The sequence below is a fragment of the Procambarus clarkii genome, chromosome 40 (assembly GCF_040958095.1).
Source record: "Procambarus clarkii isolate CNS0578487 chromosome 40, FALCON_Pclarkii_2.0, whole genome shotgun sequence".
NCBI lineage: Eukaryota > Metazoa > Arthropoda > Malacostraca > Decapoda > Cambaridae > Procambarus > Procambarus clarkii.
The window spans coordinates 27,797,980-27,825,681 of record NC_091189.1 but is presented as its reverse complement, the minus strand read 5'-3'; the positions used below and the strand labels follow the sequence as shown (position 1 = coordinate 27,825,681).

The 27,702-nt window shown below is 48.7% G+C and overlaps 1 protein-coding gene across 1 annotated transcript in view; it reads right to left on the bottom strand.

The window, feature by feature from the left end:
- bwa (alkaline ceramidase) overlaps positions 1-25,642 on the bottom strand; it is a 64,712-nt gene extending 39,070 nt beyond the window's left edge. Inside the window, exon 1 of the mRNA XM_045742137.2 lies at positions 25,387-25,642. Within this exon, the coding sequence (XP_045598093.2) occupies positions 25,387-25,627 (241 nt within the window). The 5' untranslated portion in view covers positions 25,628-25,642. The remainder of the gene's footprint in view (positions 1-25,386) is intronic.
- Between the last annotated feature and the right edge of the window lie 2,060 nt (positions 25,643-27,702).

Below are 27,702 nucleotides of genomic sequence, written 5' to 3'. Positions count from 1 at the left end.
GAGTCACAGAGATGTTAGGAAGTTTTCTTTTAGCGTGAGAGTAGTGGGAAAATGGAATGCACTTAAGGAACAGGTTGTGGAAGCAAATACTATTCACAATTTTAAAACTAGGTATGATATGGAAACAAGACCAGAGTCATTACTATAAACATCCGATGCTCGAAAGACGGGATCCAAGAGTCAATGTTCGATCCTGCACACACAAATAGGTGAGTACAACTAGGCGAGTACACACACACACACACACACACACACACACACACACACACACACACACACACACACACACACAGTGAAGAGTGTGCGTGTGTTGGCTGGAGTGAAAGGGAAGGTACTCCGTTGAATACAGGAGTACCTAAGCAACAGGAGACAACGAGTCAGCGTGAAGGGTGAGGTCTCAGATTGGCGAGACGTCACGAGTGGAGTCCCGCAGGGGTCAGTCCTTGGACCTATACTGTTTCTGATATATGTAAATGATCTCCCAGAGGGTATAGAATCGTTTCTCTCAATGTTTGCCGATGATGCAAAAATTATGAGGATTGAAACTGAGGACGATAGGAGGCGGCTACAAGATGACCTAGACAGACTGAGTGAATGGTCCAATAAATGGGTGTTGAAGTTCAACCCGAGTAAATGCAAAGTAATGAAACTAGGCAGTGAAAACAGGAGGCCAGACACAGGATACAGAATAGGAGATGAAGTACTTAATGAAACGGACAGAGAAAGATCTAGGAGTTGATATGACACCAAACCTGTCTCCTGAAGCCCACATAAAGAGAATAACGTCTGCGGCATATGCGAGGCTGGCTAACATCAGAACAGCGTTCAGGAACCTGTGTAAGGAATCATTCAGAACCTTGTACATCACATATGTAAGACCAATCCTGGAGTATGCGGCCCCAGCATGGAGCCCGTACCTTGTCAAGCACAAGACGAAGCTGGAAAAAGTCCAAAGGTATGCCACTAGACTAGTCCCAGAACTAAGAGGCATGAGTTACGACGAAAGGCTGCGGGAAATGCACCTTACGACACTGGAAGACAAGAGTAAGGGGAGACATAATCACAACCTACAAAATTCTCAGAGGAATCGACCGGGTAAACAAGGATAAACTATTCAACACTGGTGGGACGTGAACAAGGGGACAGGTGGAAACTGAGCACCCACATGAGCCACAGAGACGTTAGAAGGAACTTTTTCAGTGTCAGAGTAGTTAACGGATGGAATGCATTAGGAAGTGATGTGGTGGAGGCTGACTCCATACACAGTTTCAAGTGTAGATATGATAAGAGCCCAGTAGGCTCAGGAATCTGTACACCAGTTGATTGACAGTTGAGAGGCGGGACCAAAGAGCCAAAGCTCAACCCCCGCAAACACAAATAGGTGAGTACACACACACACACACACACACACACACACACACACACACACACACACACACACACACACACACACACACACCTCCCCCTCCACCGTTGCAGCACAAAAGCACCATGTCTGAGATAATGAGGATGACGAGGCACTACACTTCAGTTGGTGGTCACATTAGCCAGTGAGAGTGTCCAGCCACGCCCGGGTAATGTCCAGCGGGCATGTGCCCCCACGGGCGCCCACCTGGTATGGGCCACCACAGTCAACACCTGAGGCGTCTCCGTTGTCAAGGCAACCAGCGTCCCGCGCCTCGCCCTGCGCAATGATTGGTCAACACCAGGAGACGTTTGCCTAATCCTCTCTCATTGGTGGATGTCATTATACACACGATCATATTCTGGAAGCTCCACTAACTTATACGGCTCTTTACGCAATGTTCATCTTATATTCTGGACCTGGTGAGAATATGATGATATGAACATTACCAGAGACGGAAGGTGTTCATTATACAGGTGTGTGTGAACGCTGCCGCAGGTGAACATTACGTAACCCCCCCCCCCACGGCTCCTGGTGACTGACACACTCACCACCTTAAAGGTCACACTTACTCCAAGCCTAAACACACACACACACTGTAGCTCTTGTGTTCATCTTAGTTGTGACCACCACCTTAAGTTCCCCACAACCCCCCCCCCTCCGGTGGAGGTCAAGGCATGCACCGCCTGCCAGAACCACTAGTCAGATGGGTCAATATACCACACCTCACACATGGACACCATCTCACACCTCCCCAACCACTTCTGGGGTAAATAATGAAGCCGCACTTCAACTGGTCGGTAGAGCAGCGGCCTTAGCGAGTATCTTGCAACGTCGGAGTTCGATCCCCGATGGTCAAAGTGGTTGGGGTCCCTTCACTCCGTCCTCGTATGGCTCCCAAGTGGTGTATAGTCATACTGGCTCAGCGTTTTCTCCTGACACGTGTCCTGAGAGTGAATACCAAGTGTGAGCTACAGGAGAGCCAGTAGTGTGTCATTAGGGTGTCTCCAATTGCAGTATTACCCGTCCACTACGTGTACAGAATCTCACCACTAGTAATTAATGAACAAGATGGAATTCTCAGTGGTTGGCTGAGGCACGCCTCTATCCCCCCTCCCCTCCCCCCCCACACGCAAGCTAGCACCCCACACCCTCACCCAAGCTAGCACCCCTCACCCTCACCCAAGCTAGCACCCCACACCCTCACCCAAGCTAGCACCCCACACCCTCACCCAAGCTAGCACCCCTCACCCTCACCCAAGCTAGCACCCCACACCCTCACCCAAGCTAGCACCCCACACCCTCACCCAAGCTAGCACCCCTCACCCTCACCCAAGCTAGCACCCCACACCCTCACCCAAGCTAGCACCCCACACCCTCACCCAAGCTAGCACCCCACACCCTCACCCAAGCTAGCACCCCTCACCCTCACCCAAGCTAGCACCCCACACCCTCACCCAAGCTAGCACCCCACACCCTCACCCAAGCTAGCACCCCACACCCTCACCCAAGCTAGCACCCCACACCCTCACCCAAGCTAGCACCCCACACCCTCACCCAAGCTAGCACCCCACACCCTCACCCAAGCTAGCACCCCTCACCCTCACCCAATCTAGCACCCCACACCCTCACCCAAGCTAGCACCCCTCACCCACACGCAAGCTAGCACCCCTCACCCACACGCAAGCTAGCACCCCTCACCCACACGCAAGCTAGCACCCCACACCCTCACCCTAGCTAGCACCCCACACCCTCACCCAAGCTAGCACCCCTCACCCAAGCTAGCACCCCACACCCTCACCCAAGCTAGCACCCCACACCCTCACCCAAGCTAGCACCCCACACCCTCACCCTAGCTAGCACCCCACACCCTCACGCAAGCTAGCGCCCCTCACCCACACGCAAGTGAGTGAGTGACATGTGAGAGGCAAGGAATGAGACGGGTTAGTGGGAGACATCACGTACCTCAAGGATTGGTGGGTCAACACGGGCGGGCGGGCGGGCGGGAACAAAATGTCACATACTGTAATGTCTAATAGATGATAAAGAGGCCACACCTAAAACACACATTATATAAAAAGATTAAGCCCCTGTGACAATGGAAGATATCGTAGTGGTTATCAAGGGCACGCTGTCCGTTTGTCCTCTTACAAATTACGTCGCAATTTGGCCGTTTGTCCTTCTGGTCGAAAATACACCTAATTTGAAAATGAAAAAAATTAAATAAACTTGCGAATTTTATTATCCAAAACTAAGTTAAGGTTCCTCTGGTAGGGTAGGGGGGGGAAATTATCATAAAGTTTCAAAACGTTATGAAAAAGGTTAATTGCAGGAAGGGTGAGAGGGAAGAGGAGTGGAGGGTTAGTGGTGGAGAAACTATAGACACAGAACACTAAGAGAGCAGAGAAAGATACCAGAGCGCCAGGAATGAATACGTCAGGGTGAGAAGAGAGGTAGAGAGGCAATATGAAAATGACATAGCGAGCAAGGCAAAGACTCAACCCAAACTGCTGCATAGCCACATCACGAGGAAAACAAGTGAAGGAACAGGTAATGAAACCGAGGATAGGGCCAGAAAGATTCAGTACAAACGACAAGGAAGTGTGTGAGGAACTCGATAAGAAATTCCAGGAAGTCTTCACCTCAGAGCAAGGAGAAGTCCCAGAGATAAGGGAGGGAACATCAAACCAGACACCATTGGAGGAGTTTGTGATTATCAGTGGGAAGGTGAGGAAGTATCTGCTAAAGTTGGACGTGACAAAGGCTATAGGCCCAGATAGAATTTCACCATGGATACTAAAGGAAGGAGCAGAAGCTCTGTGCCTGCCACTCTCCATAGTGTGCAACAAGTCACTGGTAACAGGTGAACTGCCAAAAACTTGGAAGACGGCCAATAAAGTCCCAATATACAAGAAAGGTGATAGGCAGGAGGCACTGAACTACAGGCCAGTGTCCCTAACTTGCATTCCATGCAAGATAATGGAGAAGATTGTGCGAAAAAAGCTAGTGGAACATCTGGAGCGGAAGAACTTTGTAACACAACATCAACATGGGTTCAGGGATGGCAAATCATGCCTAACAGGTTTAAGAGAGTTCTATGCCCAGGCAACAAAAATCAGGCAAGAGAAAGAGGGCTGAGGAGACTGCATATTTCTGGACTGCCAGAAAGCTTTTGACACAGTACCCCATAAGAGACTAGTGCACAAACTGGAGATGCAGGCAGGAGTGAAAGGGAAGGTACTCCACTGGATAAGGGAGTACCTAAGCAACAGGACACAGCGAGTCACCGTGAGAGGTGAGGTCTCGGAGTGGCGGGGAGTCACCAATAGAGTCCCACAGGGATCAGTCCTTGGACCTATACTGTTTCTGGTATACGTAATTGATCTCCCAGAAGGAATTGACTCGTTCCTCTCGATGTTTGCTGATGACGCAAAAATTATGAGGATCAAGACTGAGGAGGATAGTACGAGGCTACAAGATGACCTAGACAAACTGAAGGAATGGTCCGACACATGGCTACTAAAGTTCAACCTAGGTAAGCGTAAGGTAATGAAACTATGAGGAGGAACTAGGAGGGCAGTCACTGGATACCGAATGGGAGATGAAGTCCTTCACGAAACGGACAGAGAAAGATCTAGGAGTTGATATCACGCCAAACCTGTCTCATGAAGTCCACATCAAAAGAATAACATCAGCGGCCTATGCAAGGCTGACTAACATCAGAACTTCTTTCAGAAACCTGTGTAAGGAATCCTTCAGTACCTTGTATACCACATATGTAAGACCAATCCTGGAGTATGCAGCCCCAGCATGGAGCATATCTAGTCAAGCACAAGATGAAGCTAGAAAAAGTCCAGAGGTATGCCACTAGGCTAGTCCCAGAGCTAAGAGGCATGAGTTATGAGGACAGACTACGTGAACTGCACCTCCCGTCGCTGGAAAACAGAAGAGCTAGGGGAGACATGATCACCACATACAAAATTGTCAGGGGAATTGACAGGGTGGACAAGGAAGCATTATTTAACACGGGTGGTACACGCACAAGGCGGGGACAGGTGGAAAGCGAGTACCCAAATGAGCCACAGAGACATTAGAAGGAACTTTTTCAGTGTCAGTAGTTAGTAAATGGAATGCATTAGGAAGTGATGTGGTGGAGGCTGACTCCATACACAGTTTCAAATGTAGATATGACAGAGCCCAGTAGGCTCAGGAACCTGTACATCAGTTGATTGACGTTGAGGGGGGGGGGGGGGCCAAAGAGCCAGAGCTGAACCCCCGCGAGCGCAACTAGGTAAGCGCGCGCGCGCGTGCACACACACGCACACGCGTGCGCGCACACACACACACGCGTACAAACACACACACGCACACGCGTGCGCACACACACACGCGTACAAACACACACACACACACACACACACACACACACACACACACACACACACACACACACACACACACACACACGCGCGCGCGCGCACGCGCACGCGTTTTGCCTCACCACAAACGTACTAACCCAATGAACCCACCTAACCTATCGAGGCCGATGCATAGAAAACGTGAATATTACGTCACCGTAATTGTTAAAGAGTGTCATGTTGAGGTGATGGATCAATTAGTGGGGAGGTAAAGACCGGCTCAACATGGTAGCCTCCGCACCGTTTACACAGTACTTACAGTACTAATTTTCAAGAGGAAACTAGATTTATTCCTGCAAGGAGTGCCGGACCAACCGGGCTGTGGTGGGTATGTGGGCCTGCGGGCCGCTCCAAGCAACAGCCTGGTGGACCAAACTCACATAAGTCAAGCCTGGCCTCGGGCCGGGCTTGGGGAGTAGAAGAACTCCCAGAACCCCATCAACCAGGTATCACCAGTACCCAGGTGGACCAGTGTACGTGTCCACGGCACACACAATTACAAATTATAATTTGGTGCCATTGAAAACAACGGTAAAGGTTTTATATTTATGTTGGTAAGGAAGTTTAGCCCTACCATCGTGGGTCTACTACACTAAGGCCTACCACAGTACATGCGCTCTACTAGCTCCAGGAATATTGAACTTAGTTTTTTTTTAGCTTTATTTTTCTGCACTCTTTAAAAAAGTGAACATTACAAATTATAATTGTGTATTACGTCAATATATGTAGGAAGGTGCACATTGTTACAATATGTAGTGTCTGGCCAGGGGGGGGGCCAGAGGTGTTACTGTACCTTATGTGACGTGTGGTGAACTGTTAGTAACGCTTGGGGAGGGAACTGTCCTACAGTGGGGAGAGGGGGGGAGGGGGGTGAATAATGTGGAGGGGGGGGGGGGACTGTGCCACAGCTAATTTATTATTATTATTTTCTACCACAGACGTGGCCACACATTTACAATGCTAACCAGCATATATACATTTTCTTCTGTCCTCCATGGACAGGGTTAGAGAAGTGTTAAACATACAGTTCAAGGGTTTATTGAACACTCAACCACAGAAGGTGATTGTAGTGCTTTTAAAATGCTAATCTAACCTACATACGTAAATACATAGATACAGAGAGTTCCGTGTGTCCCACAGGGGAGTGAGGGGGCCCGGGGCCCCTAATGTAAGGGACACAGAGGGGGGGAGAGGGAGGGGGGGGGGTGTTAAGACACACCAGATGGAACCAGTCTCCAGGAAAATGTCAACCACCACAAAGAAAATTAAAGTTTCAGGAGGAAGGTCTGGTACGTGTGGCTCTAGTCCTGTTCTCAGCTGACATGTCTTACCCGTGCCCGAGGGCGTACCTGAGGGCGTGCCTGAGGGCGTGCCTGTGGGCGTGCCTGAGGGCGTGCCTGAGGGCGTGCCTGAGGGCGTGCCTGTGGGCGTGCCTGTGGGCGTGCCTGTGGGCGTGCCACTGGCGGTGCCCGTGACAATCGCGGGCACGGGAACACACAAGCTATTGTATGACGTAACACACACTAAATGTGTCACGACTGAAAAGGTAGACTGGTGGTGGTGGGAGCCCCCGGGTGTGAGGGCCGCTGGACCCCGCCCTCAACACCACATCAGTCACACAGGTCCCACAACGGCTGGAGATAGTCGCCGCACGCTACCAAGTGACTTACAGTCCCTGAGAATGACCTTGACCATCAACATGTCTCTCAGTAACACACACACACACACACAACATGTATGTGCGGGGGTCCAACACCAGGAGGTCAATGGTCACACTGATCCAGACGCACACAGACGTACACGCACCCCTTCAGAACGCGCGCGCGCGCGCGCGCGCGCGCACACACACACACACACACACACACACACACACACACACACACACACACACACACACACACACACACACACATTAAAGTTTTACTTTAATGTAAATAGTAAACTTTTAAAACTAGGTATGATAGGGAAATGGGACAGGAGTCATTGCTGTAAACAACCGATAGCTAGAAAGGCGGGATCCAAGAGTCAATGCTCGATCCTGCAAGCACATATAGGTGAGTATATAGGTGAGTACACACACACACACACACACACCTCACCAGCGGCGTGGATACCTTACGCTGGGTTCCTGCCGGTAAGTACTGAAAGGTAAGTATCTGAACCGGATCTGTCCCACAGTGGCGGGCCGTGTGTGGGAGGCTGCACAAGTATGGTGTAAGGCCAGGGAAACCCGCCACCATCCTCCCACCCCACACACCACCGCGAGAGGCACACACACACGTGGGGGAGGGGGGGCCTGGTAGCCTGGTGGATACCGCGCAGGATTCTTAATTCTGTGGCGCAGGTTCGATTCCCGCACCAGGGGGGAATGGGCAAAGTTTCTTTCACCCTGAATGCCCCTGTTACCTAGCAGTAAATAGGTACCTGGGATTGCTACTTTCAGGGGGAAACAGGAGAAGCAAAAAATGACATCACAGATCAGTCTGCTACCTGGAAGAGCTTCACCTGCTTGAGCAAGCCCGTGAGCTCCTGCCTGTAGAGAGGTTACCTCCCTGGGAGGATGACTCATGCAAGATCATCATCAATGAAATGGCAATGAAAAAATCCAACATGATACCACAAGAAATGTGGCACAAGTATCTCGAGGAAATTTATAAAGAAGCCGGAGATGAAGTAGATCAAATCTACACTGACGGGTCATGTAATTCTGTCAATGGCATGGCTGGTGCAGCATACACGGTAATTAAGGATAATGCTTTCCAACGCAGAAATGAAGAAAAAGCACGTATTGAGAACTATGCCTCTTCAACGCAAGCAGAGCTAACTGCCATTGTTATGGCGTTAAGGTTTCTTGAACGGAACACTAATGGTGCAGTGATTTGCACCGATTCAAAAGCAGCACTGCAAAGCCTAAGTAAAAATCGGGCAGAAAATCTTGCAATAGTCGCTGAAATTAAGAGAGATGTGAGAGTACTTACCAATCAGGGAAGAGTCATCAAGTTTCTGTGGATCCCCTCCCATGTTGGAATATGTGGGAATGAACGAGCAGATGTGCTGGCTGCTGAAGGCGCTGAAGGAGACCATATTGAATACTTCATACCCAAGACTCAACTACAAATTAGAGGTATTGTCAGGCAACATCACCGTGACAAGGTAACTGAGGAAAGGAGGATAGAAGCACAAACCAGTGAATCTGTACAATGGTACAACATGGTTGCAGCTGGCAATCCCAATCATTATGGACGAAGGAGGAGGAGGACGAGGGAGAGAATCAGTAATAGCGAGAATCCGTCTTGGATACAAATATCCATGGAGATACGGAATGGAAACAACAGTTGATCAGCGAAGTTGTAGAATCTGTGGTGAGAGTGACGGACACCGCCTTGACCACTATCTACGTGAATGTGAACACCTGAGAGACATTAGGAATAACTGTAGAATAATAAACTCCACATTGTTTGAGTTAGGAAAACACTATGTCAAATGTTGATACTGTTCTTAAAAGATTTCCTCATTTTGCACCTGCAAGATAACGTAAGCTTTTAAGGGTTGATAGATAATAATCTTCTTGTTTGAGGAGCTGTTCACTTGAGACAGTTAAGCAAGTCCCAGCTGTGTCTGGGTACAAGTGACAGGATGAACAAACCAGCGGGTTTTCTTCCTATTGGGGAGTGTTGTACATGCTGCTATGGCGGTGTGTCCACTCACAGGATGAGTGGCGCTGCCCAATACTGTCACTATGGCGGTGTGTCCATTCACAGGATGAGTGGCGCTGCCCAATACTGTCACTATGGCGGCGTGTCCACTCACAAGATGAGTGGCGCTGCCCAATACTGTCACTATGGCGGTGTGTCCAATCACAGGATGAGTGGCGCTGCCCAATACTGTCACTATGGCGGTGTGTCCACTCACAAGATGAGTGGCGCTGCCCAATACTGTCACTATGGCGGTGTGTCCACTCACAGGATGAGTGGCGCTGCCCAATACTGTCACTATGGCGGTGTGTCCACTCACAGGATGAGTGGCGCTGCCCCATAAACTCGCCCCTCGGGGCAAAATTAAAAAAAAAAAATTAAATTTAGGTACCTGGGAGTTTAGTCAGCTGTCACGGGCTGCTTCCAGGGGTGTGTGTGTGTAGTGTGGAAAGCAAAAAGTAGTTAGTAAACAGTTTATTGACAGACGAGAGGCGGGTCGAAAGAGCAAAGCTCAACCCCCGCAAACATAACTAGGTGAATACACACACACACACACACACACACACACACACACACACACACACACACACACACACACACACACACACACACACACACACGTGTGTGGATTGAGGAGGATTGAAACAGAGGATGATAGTAGGAGGCTACAAGATGACCTGGATAGACTGAGTGAATGGTCCAACAAATGGCTGTTGAAGTTCAACCCGAGTAAATGCAAAGTAATGAAACTAGGCAGTGGAAACAGGAGGCCAGGCACAGGATACAGAATAGGAGATGAAGTACTTAATGAAACAGACAGAGAGAAAGATCTAGGAGTTGATATCACACCAAACCTGTCTCCTGAAGCCCACATAAAGAGAATAACGTCTGCGGCATATGCGAGGCTGGCTAACATCAGAACGGCGTTCAGGAACCTGTGTAAGGAATCATTCAGAATCTTGTACACCACATATGTAAGACCAATCCTGGAGTATGCGGCCCCAGCATGGAGCCCGTACCTTGTCAAGCACAAGACGAAGCTGGAAAAAGTCCAAAGGTATGCTACTAGACTAGTCCCAGAACTAAGAGGCATGAGTTATGAGGAAAGGCTGCGGGAAATGCACCTCACGACACTGGAAGACAGAAGAGTAAGGGGGGACATGATCACAACCTACAAAATCCTCAGGGGAATCGACCGGGTAAACAAGGATGAACTTTTCAACACTGGTGGGACGCGAACAAGGGGACACAGGTGGAAGCTGAGTACCCAAATGAGCCACAGAGACGTTAGAAAGAACTTTTTCAGTGTCAGAGTAGTTAGCAAATGGAATGCATTAGGAAGTGATGTGGTGGAGGCTGACTCCATTCACAGTTTCAAATGTAGATATGATAGAGCCCAATAGGCTCAGGAATCTGTACACCAGTTGATTGACGGTTGAGAGGCGGGACCAAAGAGCCAGAGCTCAACCCCCGCAAGCACAATTAGGTGAGTACAATTAGGTGAGTACACACACACACACACACACACACACACACACACACACACACACACACACACACACACACACACACACACACACACACACACACACACACACAAACAAAACCCTCGAGACATTGACACAAGGAAAGGCATTGCAGGTCTGGAATCAGGATAAGCTGATAATTTTAAATGCCTACAGCCCACCAGCAACACTACAGCCCACCAGCAACACTACAGCCCACCAGCAACACTACAGCCCACCAGCAACACTTGGACAAAGTGCGTGCGCCTGTGTTGTTACCTAATTGTACTCGCCTAGTTGTGTTTGCGGGGGTTGAGCTCTGGCTCTTTGATCCCGCCTCTCAACCGTCAATCAACAGGTGTACAGGTTCCTGAGCCTACTGGGCTCTATCATATCTACACTTGAAACTGTGTATGGAGTCAGCCTCCACCACATCACTTCCTAATGCATTCCATTTGTCTACTACTCTGATACTGAAAAAATTCTTTCTAATGTCTCTATAGCTCATTTGGGCACTCAAATTTCCACCTGTGTCCCCTAGTGCGTGTGCCCCTTGTGTTAAATAGCCTGTCTTTATCTACCCTATCAATTCCTTTGAGAATCTTGTATGTGGTGATCATGTCCCCTCTAACTCTTGTCTCCTCCAGTGACGTGAGGTTTAATTCTCGAAGTCTCTCCTCGTAGCTCATGTCTCAGCTCGGGTACTAGTCTGCTGGCAAACCTTTGAACCTTTTCCAGTTTAGTCTTATGCTTGACTAGATATGGACTCCATGCTGGAGCCGCATACTCCAGGATTGGCCTGACATATGTGGTATACAACGTTTTGAAGGATTCCTTACACAAGATTCTAAAGGCCGTTCTTATGTTAGCCTACTTGTCATATGCCGCTGATGTTATCCTCTTGATATGGGCTGCAGGAGACAGGTCTGGCGTGATATCAACTCCCAGGTCTTCCTCTCTCTCAGACCCTTGAAGTATTTCATCTCCCAAATGATACCATGTATCTGGTCTTCTGCTCCCTACACCTATCTTCATTGCATTGCATTTGCTTGGGTTAAACTCTTAACCATTTGTTCGACCATTCCTGCAGCTTGTCCAGGTCTTCTTGAAGCCTCAAGCTGTCCTCCTCTGTCTTAATCCTCCTCAATTTTGGCGTCGTCAGCAAACATTGAGAGGAACGAGTCTATGCCCTCTGGGAGATCATTTACGTATATCAAACAGGATAGGTCCGAGTACAGAACCTTGTGGGACTCCACTGGTGACTTCACACCAATCTGAGGTCTCACCCTTCACTAACTCTCTGCTTCCTATTGCTTAGGTACTCCCTTATCCACTGGAGCGCCCTACCAGTTACTCCTGCCTGTCTCTCCAGCTTATGCATCAGCCGTTTATGGGGTACTGTGTCAAAGGCTTTCCGACAATCCAAAAAATGCAGTCCGCCCATCCTTCTCTTTCTTGTTTAATCTTTGTCACCTGGTCGTAGAATTCTATTAATAAATTAAGCCTGTAAGGCAAGATTTACCCTCACTGAACCCATGTTGATGGGTTGTCACGAAGTCTCTTCTCTCCAGATGTGTTACTAGGTTTTTTCTCACAATCTTCTCCATCACCTTGCATGGTATACAAGTTAAGGACACTGGCCTGTAGTTCAGTGCCTCTTGTCTGTCACCCTTTTTGTATATTGGGACTACATTAGCCGTCTTCCATATTTCTGGTAGGTCTCCCGTCTCCAGTGACCTACTATACACTATGGAGAGTGGCAAGCAGAGCGCTCCTGCACACTCTTTCAGTACCCATGGTGAGATTCCGTCCGGCCCAACAGCCTTTCTCACATCCAGATCAAACAGATGCCTCTTGACCTCATCTCCTGTAATTTCGAACCCTTCCAAGGCCGCCTGGTTTACTGCCATCTCTCCTAGCGCAGTGACCTCTCCTTATTCTATTGAGAAGACCTCCTGGAACCTCTTGTTGAGTTCCTCACACACCTCTGTCGTTCTCTGTGTACCTGTCCTCACCCGTTCTAAGTTTCATCACCTGTTCCTTCACCGTTTTCCTCCTGATGTGACTGTGTAGTAGTTTTGGTTCGGTCTTGGCTTTATTAGCTATATCATTTTCATACTTTTTCTCAGCTTCTCTTCTCACACTAACATACTCGTTCCTGGTTCTCTTATCTCTCTACTGTCTGGTGTTCTGTTTTTTCGGAAGTTCCTCCACGCCCTTTGGTTCGGCTCCTTTGCTTTCATACTCCTTTGCCCTATTAAACCACGGATTCTTCTTTTGCTTCTGTTTTTTCCTGTAGAGCCGGGGTAAACCTGTTTACTGCCTCCTGACACTTTTGGGTGACATAGTTCATCATGTCTTGTACGGACTTGGTTGCGAGTTCTGTGTCCCATGGTATATTCCTTAGGAATTTTCTCATCTCAATTTCCCTTTCGTTACACCTGCCCTTTGTTTCCTAGTTCTTTTTGGGGGGATAATTCCTAGCTCAACCAGGTACTCAAAGCTCAATACACTATGATCACTCATTCCCAAGGGGGCTTCTATCTTAACTTCCCTTATATCCGACTCATTTAGGGTAAATATCAGATATATCAAAGCTGGTTCATCCTCTCCTCTCACTCTTGTCGGTCCCTTGATGTGTTGGCTTAGAAAGTTTCTTGTTGCCACGTCCAGCAGCTTGTGCGCGCGTGCGCATGTACTCACCAATTTGTACTCGCCTATTAATGCTTGCGTGGGTTCAGCTTCGGTTCCTTGGTCCCGCCTCTCAACCGTCAATTAACTGGTGTACAGATTCCTGAGCCTATTGGGCTGTATCATATCTACATTTGAAACTGTGTATGGAGTCAGCCTCCACCACATCACTGCCTAATGCATTCCATCTGTTAACTACTCTGACACTGAAAAAGTTGTTTCTAACGTCCCTGTGGCTCATTTGGGTACTCAGGTCCCACCTGTGTCCCCTTGTTTGTACCACCAGTGTTGAATAGTTTATCCTTGTCTACCCTGTCAATTCCCCTGAGGATTTTGTAGGTAGTAATCATGTCTCCCCTTACTCTTCTGTCTTCCAGTGTCGGAAGGTGCATTTCCCGCAGCCTTTCCTCATAACTCATGCCTCTTAGTTCCGGGACTAGTCTAGTGGCATACCTTTGAACATTTTCCAGCTTCGTCTTGTGCTTGACAAGGTACGGGCTCCATGCTGGGGCCGCATACTCCAGGATTGGTCTTACATATGTGGTGTACAAGGTTCTGAATGATTCCTTACACAGGTTCATGAACGCTGTTCTGATGTTAGCCAGCCTCGCATATGCCGCAGACGTTATTCTCTTTATGTGGGCTTCAGGAGACAGGTTTGGTGTGATATCAACTAGATCTTTCTCTCTGTCCGTTTCATTTAGTACTTCATCTCCTATTCTGTATCCTGTGTCTGGCCTCTTGTTTCCACTGCAGTTTCATTACGTTGCATTTACTCGGGTTGAACTTTAGCAACCATTTGTTGCACCATTCATGTGTACATGTGCGCGTGTACACAGTACTGGGCCGCGACGCACCAATATTTACTACGATACAAACACAACCTTGACACACAAATGTGGGTAGTCCGCTCTTAACAAGCACACATTCCTTTATGTAATTAACGGTAAACACAACAAACTGAACTAAAAGCTGCACAAACAAGAAGGGTAAAACAACGCCGCGTTTAGTAGTGTTACTTATGTAGCCAGATGTGAGTGTTTGAGTCATTTCTATCAGCCTAGGCCTACCACACTGGCCTCGTCCAGTAAGCACAAGAAGGTTCTCTATGATCACAGCCTTCACCAATATTATTACCCCCTAAGTCCTCCTCCAACGGTGCCACGTGTACCCACTCTACATCACACTACATACACATAGTGCACTCACACACCCATTATCTACAACTGTTATACTACAGCTCCAGAGACAAACTATACCACTCTCTCATCCTTTGTATATGACACCAGGAGTTTTATGAGAGTAGACAACGTAGAGGACACGGCAAATCTCCAGTCACATGTAGATCAGGTCTTTCTATGGGCTACAGAAAATAGTGTTAACGAAGATCATGCGCTCCAGTTCCAGCTCATGCGCTACGGAAAAAATAAAAAAAAAAATGAAACCACGTACAAAACTCAGGCAAATCATAACATAGAACGAAAAGGCAATGTAAAGGATCTGGGTGTACTCATGTCGGAAGACCTTACCTTTAAAGAACACAATAAAGTAGCCGTCACAACTGCAAGAAAAATGACAGGTTGTATAACAAGAACTTTTCACACTAGAGATGCTATACCGATACTTTTCAAAACGCTTGTGCTCTCTAGAGTGGAGTACTGCTGCACAATGACAGCACCTTTCAAAGCTGGAGAAATTGCTGACCTGGAGAGCGTGCAGAGATCCTTTACTGCTAGAATCCACTCAGTAAAACATCTAAATTACTGGGACCGACTAAAGAGCCTAAATCTGTACTCCCTTGAGCGCAGGCGGGAGAGATACATAATAATTTACACGGGAAAATATTAGAGGGGCTGGTCCCAAACCTGCACACAGAAATAACATCACATGAGACCAGAAGACATGGCAGGATGTGCAGAATACCCCCGTTGAAGAGCGGAGGTGCAACAAGTATTCAGAGGCAACATCAGAGGCCCGAGACTGTTCAACACGCTTCTACTACACATAAGGGACATAACTGGCCGACCCCTCACAGTGTTCAAGAGAGAACTGGATACACACTTCCAAAGGATACCTGATCAACCAGGCTGTGACTCATACGTCAGGCTGCGAGCAGCCGCGTCCAACAGCCTGGTTGACCAGTCCAGCAACCAGGAGGCCTGGGCGAGGACCGGGCCGCAGGGACGCTAAGCCCCGAAACCATCACAAAGTAACCACAAGGTAAGGTACCTAATATAGAATATACAGGTACTTATTATGCTAGCAACAGCGAATATTTGGCCTAGGCTGTCTCATAAACAACATTTTGTCTATGCCTCAAAAAAACAATTAATGGTAAAGCCATCATGTGTGTGTTCTCTTATGTAACCCAGTGACCAAAACAGCCGCAACACGCAATTCAATTTCAATTTCTTTATTATGCACCCCATACCCATCCCGGGGGCGGTGGTGTAAAGGGTTACAGAGGCACATGATCGGTTCAGGAACTGAACCCTCTAGTTCGTTTAGCTAAGCCGGTAATCTTTTGAAGCTAGCTACACAATTAGTAATGTTATATATACATGTACACACATACTTACGTCTACATATACAATCACTTACACAAATACACACCAATAATATTTTGTATAAAGTGATCAACAAGAGGGTCACAACAGTCACTATACAAGGCACTTTACATCTATGGTGAGTCACACAGTTACTAGTCTTGCTCCACACCCACCCAACTGGGCGGCAGCTTTACAGTCATGTGCTCCACACCCACCCAACTGGGCGGCAGCTTTACAGTCATGTGCTCCACACCCACCCAACTGGGCGGCAGCTTTACAGTCATGTGCTCCACACCCACCCAACTGTGCGGCAGCTTTACAGTCATGTGCTCCACACCCACCCAACTGGGCGGCAGCTTTACAGTCATGTGCTCCACACCCACCCAACTGGGCGGCAGCTTTACAGTCGTGTGCTCCACACCCACCCAACTGGGCGGCAGCTTTACAGTCGTGTGCTCCACACCCACTCAACTGGGCGGCAGCTTTACAGTCATGTGCTCCACACCCACCCAACTGGGCGGCAGCTTTACAGTCATGTGCATGCATTACCTACAGTAAGCAAATTTTGGATACTTCGCTAAGATTTCGGGCAGCACATCATTATGAATGAAGTACTTACACATTTCTTGGACACTATTGATGGTGTTATCTCTGAATTCCGCGATTTTTCACATTCCATTATATAATGACGCAAAGTATGCGAATAGTTCTGTTGACAGTTTACCTTTAGTCAAATCTACATCAGCAGATGTTACAAATTCCCAGAGGTACTTGTAGCCGAGCCTAAGCCTAGCAGTGGTAACATCTAGAAGTCTGCTAACATTACTGGATGACCCATAGACGTGCGGTACTTCCTGCATAATAGAATGATGATAGATGGAGTAACTGGTGTGAATTTCACTTTGCCTCAAGTCTCTGCAATTTAGTTGATGTTCCTGGGATATTGCTGCCCTCAGGCTGCTCAAAGGCAGTCCAAGTTGGTAATCAATTCCCTCTTTACGAGCAAAAGTCTTGGCCAACTCATCAGTTCAATCATGCATTCGGAGACCAATATGGGAAAGAATCCACAGGAGAAACTCTCTTCATTATATCTGTGTCTAGCTTCAGAGATAAGCACGCCACAGTTATGCCTTGGGGAGCTGAGGGCAGTCAAGGATGACAAGGAGTCACTTACAATTAGCGTGTCAATTTCCCAAGTGTAAAGATTTACAAAATGGACAATATTATTTTAGAATAATTTAACACAGTCGGGACCGCCCTCCCACCAGCCCCCATTCCCGTATATTCCACCATTCATTACTCTTCAGCTGTGATTGGATGGGGAGGGGGGGGGAGGGGGTGCATACGGTGTGGGTTGACGCCGCTATGGGCGGGGTGCGGGTGGGCGGCTGGGTGGGGGTGGGAATATAGTTGGTGAAGTGGTCGTCAAAGTGATGTGGGTGGTTGTGTGGTAAGCAAGGCAGAGTGCCGGGTAGGGGCAAGAATAAGGATGTGATTGCGATTAGGATTGTAATGTGGATGGGTGGGGGTGTGGATAACCGAGGGATGGCCATACGATGGGTGGGGGTGTGGATAACCGAGGGATGGCCATACGATGGGTGGGGGTGTGGATAACCGAGGGATGGCCATACGATGGGTGGGGGTGTGGATAACCGAGGGATGGCCATACGATGGGTGGGGGTGTGGATAACCGAGGGATGGCCATACGATGGGTGGGGGTGTGGATAACCGAGGGATGGCCATACGAATAATGTGGGTGTAAAAATAAATAAAAAATAAATAAAATAAATAAATAATAAAGGGCCGGGCAGAGGTGACCATTTACGAGTGCAGGTGTAAGAAGACACTTGTCTGAGCCAGCCGTGCACCACCAAGGCCACACACCAGTGATGCTTCACCGACGTGCACCACCAAGGCCACACACCAGTGATGCTTCACCGACGTGCACCACCAAGGCCACACACCAGTGATGCTTCACCGACGTGCACCACCAAGGCCACACACCAGTGATGCTTCACCGACGTGCACCACCAAGGCCACACACCAGTGATGCTTCACCGACGTGCACCACCAAGGCCACACACCAGTGATGCTTCACCGACGTGCACCACCAAGGCCACACACCAGTGATGCTTCACCGACGTGCACCACCAAGGCCACACACCAGTGATGCTTCACCGACGTGCACCACCAAGGCCACACACCAGTGATGCTTCACCGACGTGCACCACCAAGGCCACACACCAGTGATGCTTCACCGACGTGCACCACCAAGGCCACACACCAGTGATGCTTCACCGACGTGCACCACCAAGGCCACACACCAGTGATGGTTCACCGACGTGCACCACCAAGGCCACACACCAGTGATGGTTCACCGACGTGCACCACCAAGGCCACACACCAGTGATGCTTCACCGACGTGCACCACCAAGGCCACACACCAGTGATGCTTCACCGACGTGCACCACCAAGGCCACACACCAGTGATGCTTCACCGACGTGCACCACCAAGGCCACACACCAGTGATGCTTCACCGACGTGCACCACCAAGGCCACACACCAGTGATGCTTCACCGACGTGCACCACCAAGGCCACACACCAGTGATGCTTCACCGACGTGCACCACCAAGGCCACACACCAGTGATGCTTCACCGACGTGCACCACCAAGGCCACACACCAGTGATGGTTCACCGACGTGCACCACCAAGGCCACACACCAGTGATGCCTCACCGACGTGCACCACCAAGGCCACACACCAGTGATGCTTCACCGACGTGCACCACCAAGGCCACACACCAGTGATGCTTCACCGACGTGCACCACCAAGGCCACACACCAGTGATGCTTCACCGACGTGCACCACCAAGGCCACACACCAGTGATGCTTCACCGACGTGCACCACCAAGGCCACACACCAGTGATGCTTCACCGACGTGCACCACCAAGGCCACACACCAGTGATGCTTCACCGACGTGCACCACCAAGGCCACACACCAGTGATGCTTCACCGACGTGCACCACCAAGGCCACACACCAGTGATGCTTCACCGACGTGCACCACCAAGGCCACACACCAGTGATGCTTCACCGACGTGCACCACCAAGGCCACACACCAGTGATGCTTCACCGACGTGCACCACCAAGGCCACACACCAGTGATGCTTCACCGACGTGCACCACCAAGGCCACACACCAGTGATGCTTCACCGACGTGCACCATATTACCATCAACGATAGTCAAGGTTAGATCACCATCGTCTGGGGTGTCCCGCCACACACCTGTTCCCATATACAAATTACATATGGTAACTGGGCCAACATGCTGCGTGCTACATCAGTAAATCGTTACTGCATTTGCACATATCTATGGATCATGGCCACAGTGTTAGGATAGAAGTGGTGCAGGTGACCTGGGGTGAGGTAAGTGACCTGCATACTAAGGCTCTACACGCCCCAGTGACGTCACAAATATGGGAAGAACCAATCAGATGATAGGTCACTGTAGAAGCTACATTTGATTGGTACATTCACACCGACGTTCGGTGAGGCTAACAAGCAAGGCTTGAGATCAGTGCGGGCCGCCAGCATCCTCCTCACCCAACATAAGAACCATGGGCTTTGTGCTTTGCGGGACCAAAGAGCCAAAGCTCAACCCCCGCAAGCACAACTAGGTCATTACGTGCCCTTGCAGTACTAACATTAAGCTAGCGAAGCAGTGAGGAAGGTAGCCGTGGTGTTGGTGTGGACACATCACCACCATTACACACACACATCTGGAGAAACAACAGTGAAGGAACAGGCAATGAAACTGAGGATAGGGGCAGACAGATTCACTACAAACGACAAGGAAGTGTGAGGAACTCAATATGAAATTCCAGGCGGTCTTTACATTAGAGAAAAGAGAAGCTTCGGAGATAAGGAATAGTTAAGCAGGCACTACTAGAGGAGTTTGGGATTACCAGTGGGAATATAAGGAAGCTCTTGCTAGAGTTGGATGTGACAAAGGCTATAGGCCAAGATGGAATATCACCATGGATACTAAAGGAAGGAGCAGAAGCACTCTGCCAGCCACTCTCCATGGTGTGTAACAAACCACTGGTAACAGGTGAACATCCAAACATTTGGAAGACGGCACATGTAGTCCCGATATAAAAGAAAAGGGATAGACAGGAGGCACTGAACTACAGGCCAGCGTCCCTAACTTGCAAACCATGCAAGTTCATGGAGAAGATTGTGCGAAAAAAGCTAGTGGAACATCTGGAGCGAAGGAACTTAGTGACAACAACATGGGTTCTGGGATGGCAAGTCATGTCTTACACGATTAATTGAATTTACGACCCGGCAACAAAAATCAGGCAAGAAAGGGAAGGGTGGGCAGACTGCATATTTTTGGACTGTCAGAAAGCCTTTGATAAAGTACCACACAAGAGACTTGTGCAAAAGCAGGAGGTGCAAGCAGGAGTGATAAGGTAAGGTACTCCATTGCAATGACAAGGGAGTACCTCAGTAACAGAAGACTGAGTCACTGAGGGGTGAGGTCTCGGTTCAAGTATGTTTATTGAGACAAGAAATACATCTCAAAGAGAGAGTAGCTTAGGCTATTTCTACCCCCCTAATGTGGTCTCAGATTGGCGAGGAGTCACCAGTGGAGTCCCGCAGGGATCAGCCCTTTGACCTATACTGTTTCTGATATATGTAAATTATCACCCAGAGGGTATAAAATCGTTCCTCTTATTGTTTGCTGATGATGGAAAAATTATGAGGAGGATTAAGTCGGAGGAAGATAGTATGAGGCTACAAGATGACCTAGACAAACAATGAAAGGTCCAACAAATAGCTACTAAAGTTCAACCCGAGTAAATGTAAGGTAATGAAACTAGGCGGAGGAAACAGGAGGCCAGACATAGGATACCGAATGGAAGATGAAGTTCTTCATGAAACGGACAAAGATCTAGGAGTTGATATCACACCAAACCTGTCTCCTGAAGCCCACAAAAATAATAACATCGGCGTGTGCAAGGCTGGCTAACAGAACTGCCTTCAGACACATGTGCAAGGAATCATTCAGAACCTTGTATACCACATATGTAAGACCAATCCTGGAGTATGCGGCCCCAGCATGGAGCCCGTACCTTGTCAAGCACAAGACGAAGCTGGAGAAGATTCAGAGGTATGCCACTAGGCTAGTCCCAGAACCAAGAATCATGCATTACGAGGAAAGGCTGCATGAAATGCACCTCACGACACTGGAAGACAAGAGTAAGGGGAGACATGATCACTACCTACAAAATACTGAGGAATTGACAGGGTAGATAAAGATAGACTAACACGGGGGAACTCTAACAAGGGGACACAGGTGAAAACCGAGTACCCAAATAAGCCACAGGGAAATTAGAAAGAACTTTCAGTGTCAGAGTAGTTAACAGATGGAATGCAATAGGCCGAGATGTAGTGGAGGCTGACTCCATACACAGTTTCAAGTGTAGATATGATAAGAGTCCAGTAGGCTCAGGAATCTGTACGCCAGTTGATTGACAGTTGAGAGGCGGGACCAAAGAGCCAGAGCTCAACCGCCGCAAGCACAACTAGGCGAGTACAGCAGACGACAACCAATAGTGCGCAACGGTTACGGAACTGCGGCAACATGAGAGCTGATAATCGCTGGCCCGGCGACTCGCACACGCGCGCGAGCACTCCCCCCCCCCCCCCCTCCCTGGCTTTATGAATGCATTAGGCAGTGATGTGGAGGAGGCAGACTACACAGTTTCAAATGTAGATTTGATAGAGCCCAATAGGCTCCCGAATCTGTACACCAGATTAAACAGTCGAGAGGCGGGGCCAAAGAGCCAAAGCCCAACCCCCGCAAGCACAACTAGACGAGTACACACCTGGCGTGAGTGAGCAGTGGCGTCTGAGACTGGAGCACCCAGGCATGTCTTACAAGTCCTGCTCAGTCGTGCAAGTGTAGCTATATGTGTAGCTTTCACCATGTGTACCTATATTATATGTACGAGATTACATTGTTTATGCATGTAAATTGATGTCCCAAGTATCACATTGTAACTCCTATAATCCCAATTACGGCTGTGACGTCATAAATGTAGTATTAACACCCTGACGAAGGTTTGCATCGTTCTGCAGGAGTGACCTATTAGTTGTGTGTAAGACACTTCGTAAACAACTCCCCAAACCCTACACGTAGCATTACATTGTAATAGTTACTTTAATTACATAAACCTGTCGGCCCCATCATGGAAACACATTCACGCTAGTACTATATAAAAATATATATATCTAAGGAAACCGAGACTTAACTCCATGCACAAATACAGGTCCAACACACACTACCAATAGTCAGGCGAAAATATTAATTTGGATTCTATCGTGTTGCTCCACTCTTTACACAGGATAATCTCTAAGCTGTCTGTCGTATTGCAACTGCCGATACTGTAAGCAGAGGTGATCCAGATAAAGTCATTTTAAACCATTCCTGGCATCAGTCTGGGATGCATCATTTTATACTGGATTTGCTGAAAAATTATTTCCCAGAGTGGTACTCTGAAGAATATCATTTGCACGCACAAATTGGTGCGTGCGAAGACGGTACTCATTGGATATAAATTAGGTAAGTTTAGAGTCAGGAATGACCAGGGAAAATACTGGTTTAGAAACATGTTTGTTGATTTACGGGTCAAACTATTCTAACAATACAGGTTGACTCAATAGATAGTTTCACGCTCAGGTTAACACATGTATGAATGAGTTTGGGAGGATATCAATGGGAGCTGCCTCGTATGGGTCAACGCTGTTTCCTTTATTCTTATGTATTCTTATTATTCTTATGTATATTTATTCCTTAGTGAAATAAAGATATTTATCAGAAGGCCAATTAAAATAGATGTTATTTGGTTACTGAGCAAAAACTTAAATAATTGTTTTTTATCTTCAAATTTGATTCACATAAACACGGGTAAAGTCATTGCATGGAATCCAAAACCATCTTTTATTGACCTTAAGTGCCAAAATTTTAAGCGCACCATTAAGTACTCAACGTTTCAGGTCCATACTGCCAAGTGCTCTACAAATTATAATTTCCATTGTCGGTGACAGGAAGCCTGTACTGAAATTTCTCCAGGTTTTCCTAGGCCAACTACTGATCGTCCCCATGAAACGACCCACAACAGTTCCCTATGAGTACCCATGTTACAGCTTGCTGAACAATACTATCAGGTAAAAGTAAACTTGCCCAATCGTCTCTGTTCTACCCATAGAGAGAATCATGGTACAAGTCTAGGATATAGACCACCGCCATGATTAGGCAAAATTTTAAATAAATTTTGTTAATAATACTGTGCCATAGACCTCAACTCTAAACAATCTAGTCCGTTCACTTGGAAACAAAATGTTTAAAACCCATAACAATTCACAAAGTATAACTACCAAGTCTAAAATTACCGCAAATTCTTAAAGTTAAAGTAACTATCGAGATAATACCAAAATGATAGAGTAGTTTAGGCTATGTTCACCCTCCATTGGTAAGGCGGCTTTCAATTATATAAAAACAGGACATTTCGGGACGAGCATCGGTAGAATTAATTCCCCAAGTTACGAAATCTACGAATAGAAAATAGCCCTTTAATATTAATGTGCAATTGTTTTTCACAAAATAAAATACACTGTACAAATAAATGGATAACAAGCAACCCAATTCACAGTAAATTCCATTACATGGACAACATGTGCAGTAGTGTACCCGCCGGAAGCCTGGGTAATCTGAATCACGCCTGCCGGAAGCCTAGTCAAATACAGTACATGTGCACTGTACAGTAAAAACACAGTACATGTGCACTGTACAGTAAAAACACAGTACCTGTGCACTGTACAGATGTATTGTACAAATCAGTCCAGTAAATTTACCGGGAGCCTAGTCCAGATAATTATCAGAAGAAATTACCTTACCTAGGCTTGCGGGTAATCAACATGTGCCACTCTGAAGCAGACTTGATACAAGACAACTTGTCCGCAACGCCACAATCCTGGCCAGAGTGAACAAGTGTGCTGGGCGGCGGTCACACTTGCACACCCCACCCGTACGAGTGAACATGTGAACATAATTATGTAAATGAGGCCCAGCGCCGGGCAGACCGTAGCCCCGTACTCAACCACTTGTACTTGTGAACAGTATTGATGAACCAATTACCCGCTCACGTTAAATTGGGGTAATTTGGATAAATTATTAATTAACCCACACTGCAGTTACCATTAACCGCGGGTTAACGTTGTTAGTTTAATGCCGCGCGTTAGCAACGACTGGAAAGGCTCGCTTCCTGTTCAACGTCTTCCAACGGAAGTGCTCACCCCTCAAAGATATACGAGGAAATTTCAACAAACTTCTTATTTTTCAATGTGTCGTGGTTTACTCTGTATGGAAAATGAATTTTCTAAATGTACACCGGCTTTAGAACATGTCTGGGCGGGATAAATGTCGTTAACTGCAGTAACACTTGGACCTTATACAAGATTTTGGCAAAATCAACGGTAAACAAAAATTGACAGCCTTTTTTTTGGCCGCAGAAACCCTAGGACATAGGAGCTGCTGGGACAGAGGGCGTGGGACCTGCTGGGACAGTGGGCGTGGGACCTGCTGGGACAGTGGGCGTGGGACCTGCTGGGACAGTGGGCGTGGGACCTGCTGGGACAGTGGGCGTGGGACCTGCTGGGACAGTGGGCGTGGGACCTGCTGGGACAGAGGGCGTGGGACCTGCTGGGACAGAGGGCGTGGGACCTGCTGGGACAGAGGGCGTGGGACCTGCTGGGACAGAGAGCGTGGGACCTGCTGGGACAGAGGGCGTGGGACCTGCTGGGACAGAGGGCGTGGGACCTGCTGGGACAGAGGGCGTGGGACCTGCTGGGACAGAGGGCGTGGGACCTGCTGGGACAGAAGGCATGGGAGCTGCTAGGGCAGAGGGCGTGGAATGTCCGCAATTGTGATTGATTTCCAGCTCCTGCAGGAGGGAGGTCGGGCCGACCCTCCTGAGGGAGGCCATGCCGGCCGCCCCCAGCACTTCTTTCATCCTTTTCTCCTATTGCCCATAATGACGACGCTACCTACCTGGGCAGGGCAGTGTCCCTCGCTCTCCACTACCATCCAGCGCCTCCACGAATACCGACTTGCACTTCGCTGGCAGGGAAGACCAGCAGAATCTCACCAACACGACAAGATGATTTTTCTGTGTGCGTGATGAGAGCGGAGCGAGACGTATACCCTCCACGGCAGTCAGGGCGGCACTGAAACTCTTCTCGACGCCAGGGTCGATGGTTGCCGCAAACGTTGCCGATTGCATAATTTTCATCTCCAATTTTTATCGTGTTTTCTCATTCTCTCCGTCTCTCTCTCTTATGTAGGTGGTGGAAGGGTGCTAAGGGGAAAAAATAGTGTGGATATTTTATTTGGGGGGTTGTAACCAAGGGCCTTGTTCCAAGGTAGGAAAGATTTGCTTTTTTTTCCCCTGGCCAGGATGCTCAGCTGGGCGATGGTCGACGGTTGGGAAATTGGTGAGTGGCAACTCACGCTACTTTTGTTATCTCTTTTTATATATTTTCAAGTGTTTTTGTTTTGTCTCTCTCTCTCTCCTTCCCTCTTTTTTTGTTTTAAAATCGGCCCCCACCTTAAATCTCAGGCACTTAGTATCTTGGATATGCCCCTATAACCAGTGGTGAGAGGTAGACATTCACAGTGTTATCATGTCAATTATAATAGTCCCTAGAACACAGTGATAGAACACCCAACTGTTATTACCAGGTCTATGTTACCACAGTGGTCGACCTGGACACTCTTGACCACAGTGGACGACCTGGACACTCTTGACCACAGTGGTCGACCTGGACACTCTTGACCACAGTGGACGACCTGGACACTCTTGACCACAGTGGACGACCTGGACACTCTTGACCACAGTGGACGACCTGGACACTCTTGACCACAGTGGACGACCTGGACACTCTTGACCACAGTGGACGACCTGGACACTCTTGACCACAGTGGACGACCTGGACACTCTTGACCACAGTGGACGACCTGGACACTCTTGACCACAGTGGACGACCTGGATACTTCTTGACCACAGTGGACGACCTGGACACTCTTGACCACAGTGGACGACCTGGACACTCTTGACCACAGTGGACGACCTGGACACTCTTGACCACAGTGGACGACCTGGACACTCTTGACCACAGTGGACGACCTGGACACTCTTGACCACAGTGGACGACCTGGACACTCTTGACCACAGTGGACGACCTGGACACTCTTGACCACAGTGGACGACCTGGACATTTCTTGACCACAGTGGACGACCTGGACACTTCTTGACCACAGTGGATGACCTGGACACTCTTGACCACAGTGGACGACCTGGACACTCTTGACCACAGTGGATGACCTGGACACTCTTGACCACAGTGGACGACCTGGACACTCTTGACCACAGTGGACGACCTGGACACTCTTGACCACAGTGGACGACCTGGACACTCTTGACCACAGTGGACGACCTGGACACTTCTTGACCACAGTGGACGACCTGGACACTCTTGACCACAGTGGACGACCTGGACACTCTTGACCACAGTGGACGACCTGGACACTCTTGACCACAGTGGACGACCTGGACATTTCTTGACCACAGTGGACGACCTGGACACTTCTTGACCACAGTGGATGACCTGGACACTCTTGACCACAGTGGACGACCTGGACACTCTTGACCACAGTGGACTGACCTGGACACTTCTTGACCACAGTGGACGACCTGGACACTCTTGACCACAGTGGACGACCTGGACACTCTTGACCACAGTGGACGACCTGGACACTCTTGACCACAGTGGACGACCTGGACACTTCTTGACCACAGTGGACGACCTGGACACTCTTGACCACAGTGGACGACCTGGACACTCTTGACCACAGTGGACGACCTGGACACTCTTGACCACAGTGGACGACCTGGACACTTCTTGACCACAGTGGACGACCTGGACACTCTTGACCACAGTGGACGACCTGGACACTCTTGACCACAGTGGACGACCTGGACACTCTTGACCACAGTGGACGACCTGGACACTCTAGACCACAGTGGACGACCTGGACACTCTTGACCACAGTGGACGACCTGAACACTTCTTGACCACAGTGGACGACCTGGACACTTCTTGACCACAGTGGACGACCTGGACACTCTTGACCACAGTGGACGACCTGGACACTCTTGACCACAATGGACGACCTGGACACTCTTGACCACAGTGGACGACCTGGACACTTCTTGACCACAGTGGACGACCTGGACACTCTTGACCACAGTGGACGACCTGGACACTCTAGACCACAGTGGACGACCTGGACACTTCTTGACCACAG